Below are 16,686 nucleotides of genomic sequence, written 5' to 3'. Positions count from 1 at the left end.
GTGAATTTGCAAGCGAAATCGGTTTTGCATCGCTTAAGGCCATGGCCTGCCTGTCTGCATAACATTTCTGCCCTTGAGTTTTGTTGGGTAGCTCCTTAATCTAAGTCAAAAGACTGAGAGTAGTAGAAGTAGCAGCTGTTTCTTCATGGATGAGCACAGCTGATACTCTTGCCTTGTGGGCACCTGTCTTTCTATAGTAAATTCTGCACCAATTAGGGAAGGCATAAAATAGATTGTGCCACATGAATAACAATGAGCCAGCCCCTTTGATTATTTCATCTCACAAGGCCATGGAATACCTGGAAGGGGTTGACTAGATCCTCAAAGGCAGAACTGGAAATTTGAAAAATAGCAAGGATGCCGTCCAATTTTCGAAATAAAAAGAGAAGATCCAGGTATAGCTTGGTCCACAATTTCAACCCTGAAATTTGCTGTTCAGTAACTCTGGGAAGACTCTTGTTGGAGGGAGGTTGAGTGGAATGTTCACATTTAAAGAGGCTGGAGAAACCGTTGCCTTCTAGAATCTTCCACTGGAGGAGGCCCGTTGGATCAGTGGTGAGTTCATTCTTGGCTGCTGTGATCTTTACAAGATTCATCCAGAACAAGTGAGAAGAGGAAGGGTCCGAAGCTCTTGAGATGTCCCCCCTTTCCCTAGTGTCTTCTCTGTTTTAGCTCTCTCGTTAAGTAAAAATGGCCACCAAGCCAGAAAGTTGGACATGCCTGAAGAATCTTGATGGCTCAAGCAAGTGATGGTGATGGGCATCGATGAACTGAAGTAAGCTCTCACAAAACTAACTGACTCACACAAACCAACCCTTGACCTTTTTTCCATTGGATGTCCACATCAATCTCGCCTCCAAGGAAAGGATGTGTGAAACTCAACACAGCTGAATCATGACAAGTGTGGGTAGACATCTTGGGTGCTGGTTTTTCCTCCCGTTGGCAACCTGCATTGTGTTGGTGGTCTTCAACCTTTCCACCATTCATTGCAGCTCACTGCTTCCTCCGGCATATTCCTCTTATGAGATAATAATCCCAAGACGGTTAGCAGCCCAAGGAGGGAAGACAAAGAAGGATGAAATATCTTACATCATCAAGGTAGCAGGAAGGGATTACGTCATCCGACTCAAGCCCCCAAAGCATTTCCTAGCTAAAAACCTTCCAGTCTTCACATATAATTCGAAGGGGGAGCTCATTGAGAGCCATCCCTACGTGCCAGTTGAATGCTACCATCAAGGTTATGTGGACGGTGTAGTTGATTCCCTCGCAGTTCTTAGGACCTGTTGTGGTCTCACTGGTATATTGAAAATTGGTGCGAGAACTTATGGTATTGAGCCTCTGCAGAATTCCTCTACCTTCCAACACTTTCTCTACCTCTCCAAAGAATCACAGCCTATTTTCTCATCATATAGAACAAGGGTGGAAAGAACAAAGCACCAAGCAAAAAACCTGCAGACCAGACATACCAGAATGGTGTACAATTATCTCCAGTACGAAGATTTCCCCAAATATATAGAACTGTATATTGTAGTAGACAAAAACGTATTTGCCCGAGAAGCAAATAATGTCAGCAGAGTGCAAACGGTAGTGCTGGATGTGGTGAACATTGCGGATGCCACCTTTCAGGGTCTCAAGACAAACGTCGTCCTAGTTGGACTTGAGATCTGGACTGAAAACAACTTAATAGAAATTTCTACAGACATCACAAACGTTCTTCAAAATTTCAATAAGTGGAGAACCACCAACATGGCCAACAGGACAGCATATGACACGGCCTTTTTGTTCCTTTCACAGACTTTCGAAGATGTCTTTGGAAAGTCCTACTACTCTGCTATTTGCAAGCCACCTTTTTCAGCAGGGCTCCAAGTTTACCTCCAGAACCAACTGACCCGCTTTGCAAGCGGATTTTCTCACGAGTTGGCCTCTCATATAGGGATGAGCCATGACGACTCCTACTGTGTCTGTGGCGAACACACAAGCTGTATTATGCACACGTACCACGCCTCTGTTAACCTGTTCAGTAACTGCAGCATTCTGGATTTCATAGATCTTCACCAACAGGGCCTCTTGGGCTGCTTGCTAAATGTCCCTGAGATATCTTCCAGATTTAAGCACTGTGGGAATGGGGTTTTGGATATGGGTGAACAATGTGATTGTGGGGAACCAAACACATGCAGGAACGATCCTTGCTGCACTCCCGGTTGTCTTTTGAAGAAAAATGCCATTTGTGGGGCAGGAAAATGTTGCCGAAAATGTATGTTCATTCCCAAAGGAGAAATATGCCGGGCTAAAGTCAACGAATGTGATCTCCCCGAATACTGTGATGGGAAATCTGCACAGTGCCCAAAGGACTTGTACCTGCAGGACGGAACACCCTGTAGCAAATATTCTTCTTACTGTTACAAAAAGAGGTGCTGGAACCACGATTTCTTGTGCCGCAGAATCTTTAGAGGGCAGTCCAGATCAGCTCACGAGAGCTGCTACCTCGTTCTGAACACCCTCGGGACTCCCTACGGCAACTGTGGCATCGATTCTTCCAGGAATGAATATTTGAAATGCCATCCTATTCATAGCATGTGCGGAAAAGTTCAGTGTGTAAATGTGAATTCTCTGCCTGCCCTGAAAGACGTGGTGTTCCATAAGATTGCAGTGCGAGATAATATGTGCTGGAGCATTTCACAAGACGACGAAATCCATCACCAGGACATCGGGTCTGTCCCGAACGGCATCGTGTGTGACCCGTACAAAGTGTGCATCAATCACACATGCGTCCCCAAAGCCGCACTTAATATGACCTGCGACCCGCGGAAAACCTGCCGAGGCAGAGGCGTTTGCAACAACCTTCACAAATGCCACTGCAATAGTGGATGGGCCCCTCCGAACTGCAAGTATTGGGGTGCAGGAGGGAGCATTGATGGAGGGTTTCCTGTGATTGCCTGGGGTGACTCCTTGGCAAAATACGTCCTGGGAACCATCATTCCTTTTTGCATGTTGATTATCGCTGCTGTTCTTGTGATCTTTCCAAAGATGTGGGAGCTGCTGGGACCATTTCTGAAGTGTTGGAAACCTACCATGGAAAAAACAGACACCCAGGTAAGGGTGCCCGTTGAGGCTCCCTAGAAGGCCCACAGAAATTCACGCCAAAAATTAGCTTCTCTTGCAACAAGCTCATCTAATGTTCATAAAAGTTAGCAACCGGTCATTGTTCAGATAAAACTCAGAACTTTCCAACGTGGGAAAAAGCACTGAGAGCCAAAACAGAATGGCTTTGCTGAGATAGTTTGGATCGCTGGAACATCAAATCCAATGCAATACTTTCCCCTATTGAAAAAGGGAAAGCGGGGGGGTGGAGTGAGGGCAGGTAATAAAATCACTTACAAATCAAACGTGTGAATGTGTCCACTAAACAATGCCTCTTCTTAAATGACTCAGAATGTCAGGAAGTGCAAGAAGCAGGAATTTATTCGGTATGACTCCAGATAGCTTTGTGGCGGAAGGGAGGGATCCCCAAAAGTTCATCTCTTCTTGGCTACGAAAGCTACAAGATGAGACTTTAGCAGGAACGAGGGAGGGGACTGCAGTCCTTGAACTGCAGTCCTCTTCCAGGGGCTGAGATAACTTTAGGAGGAACCCCACATAGGCCCCATTGAGCACTAAGACAAATGAACAATCAGGCAGTACCTGTTCAGCAGCACTCAGATTTATCTTTAGGTACCCTACACTTCTTAAGTCAAATACACATTGGTTGCAACTCAACGTTTTATGTAAATGAAATTAGAACTAACTTTAAAATGTTAGGAGAAAAAGAGGGCAGGAGAAACTTGAGGTTCAGAGAAGGTATAAAACCAGTTCATTTCCCCTCTCGTATCCTGCCAGTGTCCACACCTGGTGACCTCAAAACCCCAACTTTAGGAAAACCAACTCCAAAGGCTTGGAATGGAAGAGGATGGTCGGAGGAGCTTCAGGTCCAGAAAACGATCCTCCCTCCCCTCCCATCTCATGTCTGGCTTCAGATGAATCTTAATGCCCTACATCTTCATCCTTATGTTCAGACCACTGAAAACTTCTGTCCTGACTTTTACAGAGCAGGCCTGGTTGAGAGAGGCCAGACACGAGAAAGAATTAAAAAAAAAGGGAAAACGAGTAACTGATTTGTAAACAACCACAGAAAAAAGGAGTAAGACGGCCTCCGGCAAGGTGTTGGGACTCCCAAAATCCCCAGGCACCACTGAAAGAAGGCCTAACTCTAAGAATGCTGGTTAAGATCGTCTGCTCAGCGTAGTCATCTCTGCAGTGAGGGTGAAGGGATCTTAGGGCAGATTGAAAAGGATTTCTGGGAGGCCTGGAAAAAGGAGATAAAATTGTGCAGCGGAGGTTTTTCAGTTTTACAGGAGTTTTGGAGGAAGGGGGCAGGAATTCTGGAAGCCATGAGATTGCGGGTCAGTGGGGATGAAGGGAGGACGTTATTTCTATATATAATTTTTGGGAGGCGTTAAAACAGTAGTAAGAGAAGGAAGGCGTGCCTTTTAGCAATCCTGGAATCCAAAAGGAACAGAAATCCATCCATATACTTGCTTTTATGTTTTATAGTTTAGCAGGAAGTTGTAAAATATTCCATCAGCAGCACTGAAAGAAAAAAAAAATTCCAGGGTGGTAACACCACACTGGGGGCATTCCAGGTCTTGGTGATGCTGTATCCCACTCTTTGGAAAATCCTGGGAAAACGGTCTCATGGGGGAAACGTGAGGCAGTCCAAAAAGTCTCCACCCTATCCAATTGTTTGATTCCCTCAAATAAATAGTGATTATTTAAATCTAAGGAGTCTTTCGGTTTCTTCTTGTCCAATTGCACTTCAATTCTCTTGCAGCCCTTCCAAGCTAGCCCTTTCATTTCACGCCTCTGCCACTGATCCCTGTTGACGGCCACATTTCTCACCCAGGCTGTGAGCAAGAAGAGCTTCAGGGTCATCAGTGGAACTCTTTCTCTGCAGGATGTAGAAAGCGAAGCCGGCCTTGCTGAGCAAAGAGCCTCGAGGCAGGACAGGTGGAAAAGGAGAGTCCGAACGTCCGTCTCCCGTTCATAACACCGTGGTTGTGGAAGGGGAGGAGGGCTCAGCCACCACCCGCGGGTGGGCTGGGAGGGTGCTGGCGTAGAACCTCTTCTGGGAGCGCAGGAGGGGCGTCTGGGTGTCGACATCACGGCAAGCCTTGCGTTTCACACAGTGGAACATGTGCTGGGTCCAGCCGTAAACCACACAGTTCAGGAACCCCTGGGAAGACGCGGTCAGGGCCTGAGTGGAGAAGGGAAGTGGCCCAGCGTGAGACGGGAGTTGCCTGGGGCGGTCCAAGAAGCCAGCCTTCCCACCAAAGGCTAGTCCCCCTAACCAGCACTGAGCAATGAGTGCTGCGCACGGAGAGAAGGCGCCCTGGGGGTGCATGGCTGAAGGGATGCTTACCTCTAGAACATAAAGGGCCATGTAAACGCTGGCGTGGTCTATACGTGCCAGCTTGACTATGCCGAGGATAAAGGCTGCGGATGGAAGAAACGGGAGAAGAAGATCAGTAACAATAAATACAGTAAGCGTGGTAGGACTTGTTCAGATAGATAAACTCCACAAAGCATCCATACAAAGTCTTTTTTATTGGTTCATCAGGCATCCTCAACAACTCACAGTTATGACGAGATTCCTCTTAATGTCCAATCCTTTGCATACCTGACTTTCTGGGTAAAAAGATGGTTATCTCTTATCCCTTTCATCCCATATCGTAGAAGCAGGGGGTAGAGATGCTACCATGAGACTGTGTTCAGGCAAGAGTGAAGAAACCTCCCCCAACCCACCAAAGGTCAATTCAGTGACCAATCAGGGTTATAGATATGGCCACATGACACGAACTACATTTCCCAGGATACCTTAACTACATTTACCATGATGCATTCCCTTAAGGGGACAGCTCTCAATTCCTAACTAACTATCCCAAATCCCATTAATTCTAAACTGTCTGGACATCACAGGACTACCAGATACATCTCTGCATATATTAATTTTTTAAAATAATTAAAAGGATCGGGGAAGCTCAGAAAAGCAAGGTTGGTTCCCCTAAGACAGGGGTCCCCAAACTTGGCAACTTTAAGACTTGTGGACTTCAACTTCCAGAACAGGAGGGGTCCTGGCCTCGGATAGGTTGAGATCTGGAAGGGCCCGCTTGCAAACGGAGGTGCTGTCTCTTCACCGCAGACCACATCCCTCGGCCTTTCCATACCTGGCCCCCAGCAGCAGAAAAACACCACAGGGTACAGAGCCACGGCTTGCTCCACCACCTTCAACATCGCCCACTGTTGGTCGCCGACGTAGCCCATCGAGTTCACAAACCGCTTGTACAACATCCTGGCTCGGATGAGCAATGTCTAAAGAAGGAGCAAGAGCTAAGCAAGGTCTCAGCGATGGGTTCGTGCTTGATGGCGGAGAGGGTGGAAGGGAGGTGGCTGCATTCAGCCTTGGGAGGAATTAAATCCAGGCCCATGCCTGGTCTGGGTTCACTTCTCCCACCAGGCTAGCGGTTACTTAACCATGGTTTGTGGGTTAAACTACACCTGACTGGGCCTGCACAAGGCAATAAGGCCTAAACCATGGCTTCTAAACCACCAGAGGTAGTTTCCACATCGCTTTAAAGCAGGGGTCTCCAACCTTGGCAACTTGAAGCCTGGTAGACTTCAACTCCCAGAATTCCCCAGCTAGTTTTGTTGGGTTGGGGAATTCTGGGAGTTGAAGTCTGCCAGGCTTCAAGTTGCCAAGGTTGGAGAGCCCTGCTTTAAACCAAAACAAAGTCATATATTATAACGGCTTAAAGGGTTGTGTGAATCAGGCCGCCGACAGCCTCTCTTGATCTAATTTACCTAACTAAAATCAGCAGCCAGACAATCTCAGATGTGCCCAGTCAGCAGTTCAAGTGTTTCTATTGTTTTGCCTTGCATTTCCCCCCCCAAAGAATCTGTGCTTATTCTGAAATCCATCTGTTTACCATTAGGGAAACAAAAGCAAGCTGAGGTTTATATAAAAAGGTGGACTCCGGGGTGTGGAAACACAGTTCCACATGCGGTCAAAATGTGATGCCTTAAATCAACGTTAGGAAACTGTTTGCTCTAACTAAGAGGAATGCAGCAGCAGTTGGAAGGCATCGCACGTTAAGCACCAGGGTAGGGAAAAGAAGCATGATTTGTGTGCTTCACAACTGAAAGCACACGCGCACCTCTCCTGAATTGCCCCTCCCTAAGTGCTGAAGGATTTCCAAACACACAAGGAGGGGCACCCCTTAGTATGCCTCTTACCAGAATTGCAAGGAAGCTGACCATAAACGAGACCAGGAAAACTGCAGTGCTGTACAAACACAGCACGGTGCAGGTGACATGCTGGGATCTGGGGCTGAGCATGTTTTCCATGTGCAACAGGAGGCACCTGTGGACCAAACAGAAGCAAAGGAGTCAGCCTGGGAGCTGGCTGGAGAATTCTGGGAGTTGAAGTCCGCAAGTCTTAAAGTTGCCAAGTTTGGAGACCTCTGCCCTAAGGGAGTCACTGGGAGTCACTGGCCATTGGGGTAGGACAAAGTCTCAGTCCAGATACATGCCACCCCGACTCTCTGGGCTCGGCAAAATGTACTACGTTCAGATTGTTGTACCCATGTTCAGCGGTGAAGTTCTGAGAACACTGAAAGTGGTTGCCTAGTCCCAAAACAGGCGCCATCAGGAATATCGGGATGAGACTGGAAGAGAAAAGACAAGTCAGTCTCGGGTTCAAGGTCTTGGAATCCCCCCGAGAAAAGACCAGCTCACCTTGCAGAGCTGCTTTTACTGGCCTAACTGGCCTAGCGAGGGTCTGGCCAGATCAAACTGGGCAGATCACCCAGATTTCTCCAAGTAGGAGAGGATAATCTCCACTGCTTCCCCCTCCCTCCCTCCCTCCCTTCCCCTCCCCTCCCAATCCCTCTGAATCCAGCAGCATTTGGGAGGTTAACCTTACCTAGAGAAAAGGACGGCTATTCGGCCAAGGTGAGTTGAACAGTTCAACATCTACAAAAGGGGGAAAGAGAAGATACCACAGAGGCTTAGCTCCATCATTTGAAGAGGTTTGTGCCAAAGATTCAGAAGTTGGAATGAATTAAAATAAAATAAAATAAAGTGGATGCAGGAAAGAGGAAATAAAATGCGTACAGGAACTTCCCTGAAATTGTTTTGGGGGAGGGAAACTCTTAAAAAATCAGAATCGAAGCATGGGAGGCTGTTGATGTGTTAGTTTCGGAATGAGACTTTGCTCACAACAATGAAGCAAGGATAAAGCCAGTCCATCAAGAAGTTATTATTTTAAAAACTTGAAGGTGAATCAAAGTCAAACCAATCCAGGATTAATTCTATACCTAGTATGTCCTGTACACATCGATGTTTAATTTATTTCACTGGCATGTACTGATGCGTTCATGTGCACAAACACACACACACACACACACACACACACACACACACACACACAGGAAGAAATATCCTTCTTCCTGACAAAAATCATCCTCTTTATGTTTGGGGAGTGACCCGGCCATTGTCCTAACCCTCTACAGTGATCCCCAACCTTTTTGACGCCGCGGCCCGGTACCGGCATCAGCTGGGCGCCGCCATCTTTTTTTGATGACCTCACGGAAGCACGTTTTTATCAAAAAAGATGGCGGCGTTAGCGCTTCGTGAGCTTTTCCGGTAGAAAGCCCAGAAAAGCTCACGAGCGCATACCGCCATCTTTTTGATGAAAGCGCTTCCGTGAGCTTTCTACCCGGAAAAGCTCACGGAAGCACTTTTTCATGAAAAAAGATGGCGGCGCCCAGCAAGCCGCGGGCCGGTAGGAGTTGTTCCGCGGACGGTACCGGTCCGCGGACCGGTGGTTGGGGACCCCTGCTCTAGGACACATTTCTTCCAGCCTTCAAAGGAAGGAGCTTTCCAAGAAGGCTGGAATTGACCAGATCGTTGAAGTGACCTCACGGTGATCTCTTGTCTGGGGACAAGGTGTGCCGTTCCCAGATCGAGTTCTGTCCTCCTGATGAAGTGGATGGCCACAGAGACAAGCTATCACAGCTACCCCTCCTGCCATGCCTTTCTCTTCAAATTCATAAGGGCTTCCTGGAACAAGCAAACATTAGCAAATAGCCATTAGTTTTCAGAGGGCGTCGCAAGCTCTTTCTTGGAGTCTCTGCCTGGAGGCTGGCCCTGCTGGTGGAAAGGGTTTCCACTGAAGGCCGCGTCTGAAAATGTTCTTGAAAGAATAATTTTTAAAAAACCCGATGGAGAGTCCATCCCTGTCTGGGACACCTGCCTTTTTCCTTGGTCCCCTTTATCAAGCAAGTGTTGGCGAAGGCCTTGCGCAACCCCCAAACCTGCTGATCCTGTTCAGGTGGGAGCCAAAGCTGAAGCAGAAAGGGTGTGGCCTTCTCTGGAGGAAGTCCAAATCTCAATGGCCTCCACACAGGAGTCGTCATTTTAAGTGGATTCAGTTTCTTTGAGTTCCATGCAATTCAGTCAACTTGGCTTTGGTCCTGCCCTTGTTGGCTTCTGCCTGGTTTGGCTTCGTCACTGGAGTTTGGCCTCCAGCACACCCTGTGATGTCCACAGGGACAAAGTGAACAGATCTCGAACACTTCCTTCCCACCATTACAAACATGCTTTTGTGCTCCTCTCATTCTCACCCTACAAGTTATTCTCTTAAGAGGCTTTTTCCTTCTTTAAACCTTGTTAAAACCTTCTGCCATCTTCTGGAATGAGCTGTGTTCTTCTACCTTAGAGCCTTCAGACCTGGGCTGAAAAGATGCTCAGTTGAAATCTATTGAGCTGGGAAACACAAGTTGAGTTGAGAAATGCCTCAGGCCCACCTAATTCACGTCCCCTGTGACCCACGGGATTTTAAGTGTTGTTATTGGGGAGCAATACGTTTTCCAGATTGAACCACCAACATCTGGCTGTGATGCCCACAGCTGGAGAACCCCACATTCTGCCCTCTTCGATGGCCTGTGGACTTTAGGTCTCATTCAGAGGCTAATGCAATGGTTTTCTCAAGACAATTATAGCATGGTGCTGCCTGGCATGGGTACCTGTCCCTGAATTATATTTCCAAGTATGCAAAAATGCAACCAGGTTTCTAATTCAACCCATCTGGGCATCTTGCTGATCTTCAAATAGCATTTATATTTTGGTTTCATTTGTAACGCACTTGGGATCCACATCATGCTTGGATTTTTAAGGAGAGACAGGACTCAAAGATATCCAAGTCACCACGAAAGCACCTTTTACCTGTGGCATCTGGCCATGTAAGTGCTGGTTGAATTTCCCTTTCAAATCCATGTAAAGCTGCCAGGTGTAATTCACTGTGTACAGAAAAGAGGCGACATAGAAGATCTGAGAAGCAGAACAAACAAGAACAAAGGATGTCAGTCCTCCAAATCTGCCTTTGGAAATCTGGGATAGTTTGAGAACTGAACAAGGCCATGGGGAGGGGGGCAAGTAGTGGATGGCAAGGGGGAAGCCCCTGTGCCTGTAAACACCCCCCCCTCAATAACTTTCTCTCCAACCTCCTCTATATTTCCGCTTGTCGAAAATAACCTTTTGCAGATTTGATTTTGTCCTGGAGTTAAAATCCAGAAAGAGCAACTACCAACCACTGCACGAAGAGAGGAAGCCTAGGATTGTGCCTCCCTTTGTGGGTGTGGTTCTGTCCTTTTTTACATAATTCGTATGTATGTCTGACTTTGTCACCAAGCATAAACAGCTCCAGAAGGAGCCGATTCCCCCACTAAAGCCATGCGTGAGGTTTGGTTTTTCCACTTCACATGGGAAAACTCACAGAAACAGGAAGATGCAGTTTCCTGGCACGGCTGATGAAACGTGAAGTAGCGGTCCAAAAACAACAAAACAAAATCACAACGTTTGCACCTTCATTCTCCCACTGTAAATAGTTGCTGGATTTGTTTTGTTTCGTAAAGGAAGCCTAATTCGGGAAAGCTATCCCAATGCGTATGTGGTTTTTTTTTTTTTCTTCTGAAAAGGATCCCAGAAGGAACAAAGTCGGAAGATCTCACTGCAGCCCCACCCTTCCAGTTTCCACTCTGTTTTTTTTCAATTCCGTTACATGTGGAAAACGTTGGATTTGTTTGTCGAATCAAAGTTACTTAGATAAATCATATTCTATAAGGTTGATGAAACAAAATGTAATCCAGGGATACTGGGATGTCTTCTAAATAAATATCCTTAACAATACCACATAAAAACATTGTAATAGCATCCTTTATATTCCCTAACCTTGTTTTGTGTTTTTGTGTTCCCAAATAGCTTGAAAAACATATTGGAAGAGAGTGAAGTGGATCAAACAGAATTAAATCTTTTTGCTGCCCTGATCTGTCCAGTAGGTTTAGGGGTTAATCAGGGCTCTGTGAACTCGAGTGACAGCATCATTGCCTCATTGCCTGGTGATTTATATTTGCAAACGGATTTTTTACTTTGAGAATTGGCTGGGCTTTTTCAAGTTCCCAAATACACCTGCCAAGCCACACATCTTGTGAAACAGGCAAACACCAACCTCTCTCTCTCTCTCTCTCTCTCTCTCTCTCTCTCTCTCTCAGGACCCGAAGATAAATATTCCAAGGGATCAATAATACAGACGACTTTTGCTGTTTATCACACTGCTAATTGGCACAATAACCAATATTATAGGTAGATTATGGGGTAGATTATAAAGCCATTTTAAAAACAGAATCAAAGAAGAAAAGCAACCAAGCAGCACTAAATAAACAGTATTTGTGGTGGTTTGGAATTGCCTTTCCAGGAACAGGACCATGAAATGGTTCTGAACAGAACCATTAAACGCAAGAGGACAATTCTGGACCCAAACTCGCCTTCCAAGCAAAGGAAAATACACAGAAGTGAGGAGAGGGGTGCAAAACAGAGTCGGTAGCTCTGTAAGAAGCATTCATAGGCTGGCATCGTCACAAGAGAGCGAAGAAAAAAAGCTCATTAATAATACAGGGGTTTTTATATATCCAATAGTCAAATTAAAAGGGAAACACACACGCTCTATCTAAACCACAGCTTTTTCTAACCGTCTCCAGTTGTGCTTAGACTGCACATCCCAGAATTTCCAGATCTTAGGCCTGTTGGCTGAGAATTCTGGAGTCTTAATCCAACTGGGAAAAGATATCTAGCATTCTTCCAAAGAAACTTTGCCTCTCCGCTCTGTATGTTCTTGATGCCTTTGATCCCATATACTTCTCTAAAGCTTTTACCCACTCAACATGGCAGCTCAACCCCAACACAAAACTCATCAAGGTTGAAGATTGAACGACTGGCAACAGAGGGAAGCAACTGGATCGCTTCTTCCATATGTGGCTATTCCACCAGTCCACACTCTGTACCCTCTTTGAAGCCCACCTCAAAAATAGCACCCTTTCCACCCCACCAAGGAGCTGGAGATCAACGGAGGTTTCACCTGTCCGGTGGCTTGCAAGTTGTAGCAGATGGTGCCTTCTCTAGCTGGGTGGGATGCTTCTCTGCTGTAGAAGAGGGCCCCCGTGAGCCAGCACAACCCCAGGAAGAGATCGGAGAGGCTCAGGTAGACCAGAGGGCGCACCTGTGGAAAGATCAAAACCAGCAATCCCTCTGGTGATTTGTAGCCTTGCATTAGGGCAAAAATGGGAGATCTAAGGATGGATGGAAACCATAATCTGACCGTCTGAGTTGACCACACACTGTCAACTCTAGAATGGCAAAACAATTCGCCCTTCCTCAACTGTCTCTTATCCAGATATACTCTCAGTGCAAAGTGTGTCTTAGTAAAAGAGAATTACGGGGAGTAAAAAAAAACACCTGCTACTCAGCTACCCTAAAATTGTCAAGGTTCAAAAATACTGAAATAGATAGATGATAGATAGATACCGATAGATAGATAGATAGATAGATAGATAGATAGATAGATAGATAGATGATAGATAGATAGATAGATAGATAGATAGATAGATAGATAGATAGATAGATAGATAGATAGATAGATAGATAGATAGATAGATAGATAGATAGATAGACTGACTGACTGACTGACTGACTGACTGACTGACTGACTGACTGACTGACTGACTGACTGACTAAGTGGGCTGTAGGGCAACCATAGATGTTTGGTAAAACAAAAGTAAATTGTGATTCAACCACTAGTTTCTAAAATTAATATTTGTTTAGTAGCAAAGTGGAAAGGTACTTGAACATTGCAAACATTCCTGATGAAGGTCCCTGCTCCTTCCCACTTACTTCAGAAAGCCTTGTCTTGCTTATTGCTTTCCTCTATTTGTCCATCAGCAAAGGAATTTCCCTTACCTCAGGGGATCTGGTGGTGTTCTGGAATATGGTGTAGCCGATAATTGAGCTGGACCCCATGATGCTGTGGAAACAAGGGGCGGATTGGTGGAGCTTAAAGTTGCCAGCTCTGATGCGTTTTTAGAGCGTGTATGAACCTTCCTTTAGCCCAGCAAATTCCCGCTTAATAAACACAACATAAGCATTTTATTCTAACAAATGCAAAGTCAGTTTAGTCCGAGAAGGGCTGGAAATAAAGACAGGAATGACCCAACAAAAGCAAATAAAACATATACATCCAAGGCATTTAGCAACCCGAGAAAAGGGAGACGTGCTTGGTAACCCCTAAAACCCTCAAACAGGTTATTTCCTGCCTGATCTCCTCCTGGGGATCTTTATCTGTATTCATTACAATTATGTCTTAACAGAGAAGGCTGCAAGGAATACCTCAAAGTAGCTGTGACAGCTTGGATCCAGTGGACGGCAGTGAAAAACTAGGTGGGGAAAAGAGCAAAATTAGATAAGCCGTTTGCAGGCTGTTTACCCGAGACCCTCCGGATGTACGCGAAGTTGTAGACGGGGCAGGTCTCTGAGCCCCCTCTACTAGAACATCTCTGCAGGTTCTTCCTCGACTCACCTGAGCCCTGTCCCAATCTTGTGGCAGCAGAAGCTCCTGAGCGGCAGCCCCAGGGGCAAAGGAGCCCATGCTGGCAAGTCAAGCAAGGAGCTGCAGGCAGCAGCAACGGGACCAGCTGTGGACTGGCCAGCCAGCTGCCTGCCAGCCTCCCTCTTCGCCCCACCTCGTTGGTCCCGCCCCCGCTGGTGGGAGGCACAGCAGGCAGACTCGGTGGTCCAGCAGCCTGTCGGTTTCCAAGAGGGAAAGACGGGAGGAAAGAAAGAAAAAGATCAAACTGGAGGGTGGGAGGTGGAGGAGGGAGAGAACCAAGACCAGAGCAGGGATGCAAAAAGGACACGACGCAGAAGACCCCTTTCCAGCGGGTCCAGGTCCCAGCAGCTCCAGGCTCTTTGCTCAAGACGCCCCCATTATTTGACAGAATTGGTTGGAAAGGCAGCCAGGAAAGAGCCCCCCCGACTCCCCTTTTAACTACGGTTCTTCCCTCTAGAGTGAGAGCCACAGGAGTGTCCAGGGGAGGGGCTTCCCCCACCCAAATTTAAATCCTGGTTGACTTTAGCCCCTTCAGGCAACCAGTCCAGGGGACTGCCGCCCTCCCAAAGCAGATGCCTTTGAATGAAACCTGAGAATCCGAAGAGCTGCTACCCAATTTTTGATTTGGGGCTACTCCAGAGTAACTCAGCGTTTCCACCAGAGAGCAAAACAGCAGCTCCATCTACTGATGGGCAAAGGAAACTCACAACCACTTTGAGTGCCCTGCAAAAGGACGTGTGTGTGTGTGTGTGTGTGTGTGTGAGAGAGAGAGAGAGAGAGAGAGAGAAGAGAAGAAGAGAAGAGAGAGAGAAGAGAAGAGAAGAGAAAGATTGATTGTGAGAGATCGGTCTCTTCTCCTCTACTGACCTGAATCCACAGAAGGAAGGAAGATCACCTGCAACAAAAGTCAGGATTCCTTTTAAATTGGGTATGGGATGAAGTTTCTGGGTCATGCTGGCTGGGGGATTCTGGGAGTTGAAGTCCACAAAAGCAGCCAAAGGTGGACCCCCCTGGCCTAAACCATGGAGTAACCTTCCCCTAGGTTAAGATGAGCCGTGTTTCTCTCGGTGGCCACACAGTCCCCGAGTCTTGAACTGGCTGGCTTGCTTGAGCCGAGAGTGGAAGGGTTACCTTAATGACCTCCTGGGCCAGCTTTACAGAGGAGGCGCTGAGTTGGATAACCAGACCAATCATTCCCAGCCAGCATGGGAATTGCCGTCCAAGGCATCTGGAAGGCACAAGGTGTGGAAATGCTTGGTTAAGATGGCCGCTTTGTGTGTGTGTGTGTGGGGGGGGAGAAGCCCCCCCCCCCCCGCTAAGGCAGCTTCACCCTGGTTGAATGAAACGCCCCCGTTGCCACCTGTGTTGGGGCCTGGGGAGGCAACGGCTGGTAACCACTGAACCGCGTCCCCTGAAACGAACCGAGGCTTCCCTTGGGGGAAATCCTGCCCTTTGGGCTGCTCTGGGGGCCCAGGGAGGAATTTAGGCTGTCAGTCAAGGAGGCGGCTGCTTTGAAGAGCGGCCTTTGGCTGCCACTTGGCTGCTTTGAAGTGGAGAAGAGAGGGATGCACAGAAAGGGGCCTTTGTCCCATTCCAGAACAGCGCCCACCAGGCCTGTCATTATCCGAGATCCGTGCTGGTGGCGCTTTCTTAACTGCGGGGTTCTCCTATTTCACCGGAGCATTTATTTGAAAACCCACAATGAAGGGTGCTGTAGACCAGTTTTCCCTAACTCTTAAAGGGAAGAGCAGAAAGTTTTCTTAAATTTTAATTAAAAACGGCCCAAAATTGTTTGGTGGGTAAAATATTTCTGACATTACTGGACAATGAAACACCTGCCCTGCCCCACTTTAAAACAACACCGTAGGAGGGTTAATACAAAGCCAAGGAGGTTCATCTACCTGTTGCACAAGGAGGCTCACCTAATGTCCCAGACCGACGCTGGAAAATAGCTTACTCTTTGGAATGCCATACTGGGCTATCTCAGGGAGGAATGGGGCTCCCTAGAGCAGGTGCTGCCTTATTTAATAATGCAGAAAAATAAAATGGCAGCGCACAGAACATTTCCCTGCTCCCAATTCCAACTGGTATTGACAATTCTTTCCTTCCAGTTTTAAGACCCCAAGAAGCGGAGTTGTAGATGGAAACGTCCCGAAGACTTCAGGTTATTGGAGGTAGCAAAGAGTGGAACTGGGCACAGAAATTAGGTTTTTAAGAGCCTGAGCTGTGATATAAGTTCCTAAACTGTGTGATGATGAAGAAAGGATTGCAAGTGTCTTTGGAAGAACCAAGTCTGAGAGTTTGATGTGCTCAGCATGTTGTGTGAATTCAATCGTATTGCAAAGGATTCAATAAAGTATTCATAATATAAATTAGTTATATTATGACCTGGCCCAATAGCTTGTCTCGGCTGTCAGAAAGAGGGGCAAGCTGGTCATTAACATTTTCCTGGTCAGGAACACCTTGTGTGTTTGTGTGTGTGAGGGCTTGTGTGTGATTCAAGACAGAGTTGCTAAATGAAAGGTCGAAAGATATAAATTCCCACATTGGCGATCTCAAGTGCAACTGTAAACATCAAACACAATCTCAGTTCTTAGCAGCTCAACCAGGAGGGTTCATTTTATTAAGGAAGTTGTGATAAAAGAGAAAAATGCCTG

General features: G+C 46.8%; 2 protein-coding genes across 4 annotated transcripts; one reads left to right on the top strand and one right to left on the bottom strand.

Moving 5' to 3' along the window:
* Nucleotides 1–763: 763 nt before the first annotated feature.
* LOC113426788 (disintegrin and metalloproteinase domain-containing protein 21-like) lies at nt 764–4,046 on the top strand. Its single transcript, XM_026689190.2, has 2 exons — nt 764–3,093; nt 3,877–4,046. Exons 1-2 carry the CDS (start codon nt 895–897, stop codon nt 3,910–3,912), a joined length of 2,235 nt encoding a protein of 744 aa, XP_026544975.2. The 5' UTR covers nt 764–894; the 3' UTR covers nt 3,913–4,046.
* A 515-nt stretch (nt 4,047–4,561) lies between these two features.
* On the bottom strand, nt 4,562–15,247 carry TMEM116 (transmembrane protein 116). Of its 3 annotated transcripts, none has more exons than XM_026689204.2 (11): nt 14,000–14,194; nt 13,810–13,856; nt 13,384–13,447; nt 12,506–12,646; nt 10,318–10,422; nt 8,015–8,064; nt 7,674–7,757; nt 7,327–7,453; nt 6,261–6,405; nt 5,456–5,529; nt 4,562–5,269 (listed from the first exon to the last, which is right to left on the bottom strand). In XM_026689204.2, the coding sequence occupies exons 1-11, from the start codon at nt 14,066–14,068 to the stop codon at nt 5,078–5,080; spliced, it is 1,098 nt and encodes a 365-aa protein (XP_026544989.2). In that variant the 5' UTR covers nt 14,069–14,194; the 3' UTR covers nt 4,562–5,077. The 3 variants fall into 3 exon arrangements, with proteins under 3 accessions (XP_026544989.2, XP_026544988.2, XP_087799033.1); XM_026689203.2 differs by having other exon boundaries at nt 4,562–5,290; nt 14,000–14,192; XM_087942907.1 differs by lacking the exon at nt 14,000–14,194 and adding an exon at nt 15,161–15,247 and having other exon boundaries at nt 4,567–5,290.
* Nucleotides 15,248–16,686: the final 1,439 nt, after the last annotated feature.

Source organism: Notechis scutatus, chromosome 13, assembly GCF_049901735.1.
Source record: "Notechis scutatus isolate UNSWTSFEM ecotype Mainland chromosome 13, rNotScu1.2, whole genome shotgun sequence".
NCBI classification, from domain to species: domain Eukaryota; kingdom Metazoa; phylum Chordata; class Lepidosauria; order Squamata; family Elapidae; genus Notechis; species Notechis scutatus.
Note: the sequence above shows the minus strand (reverse complement) of the source record. Positions and strands in the feature narration are given on the sequence as shown.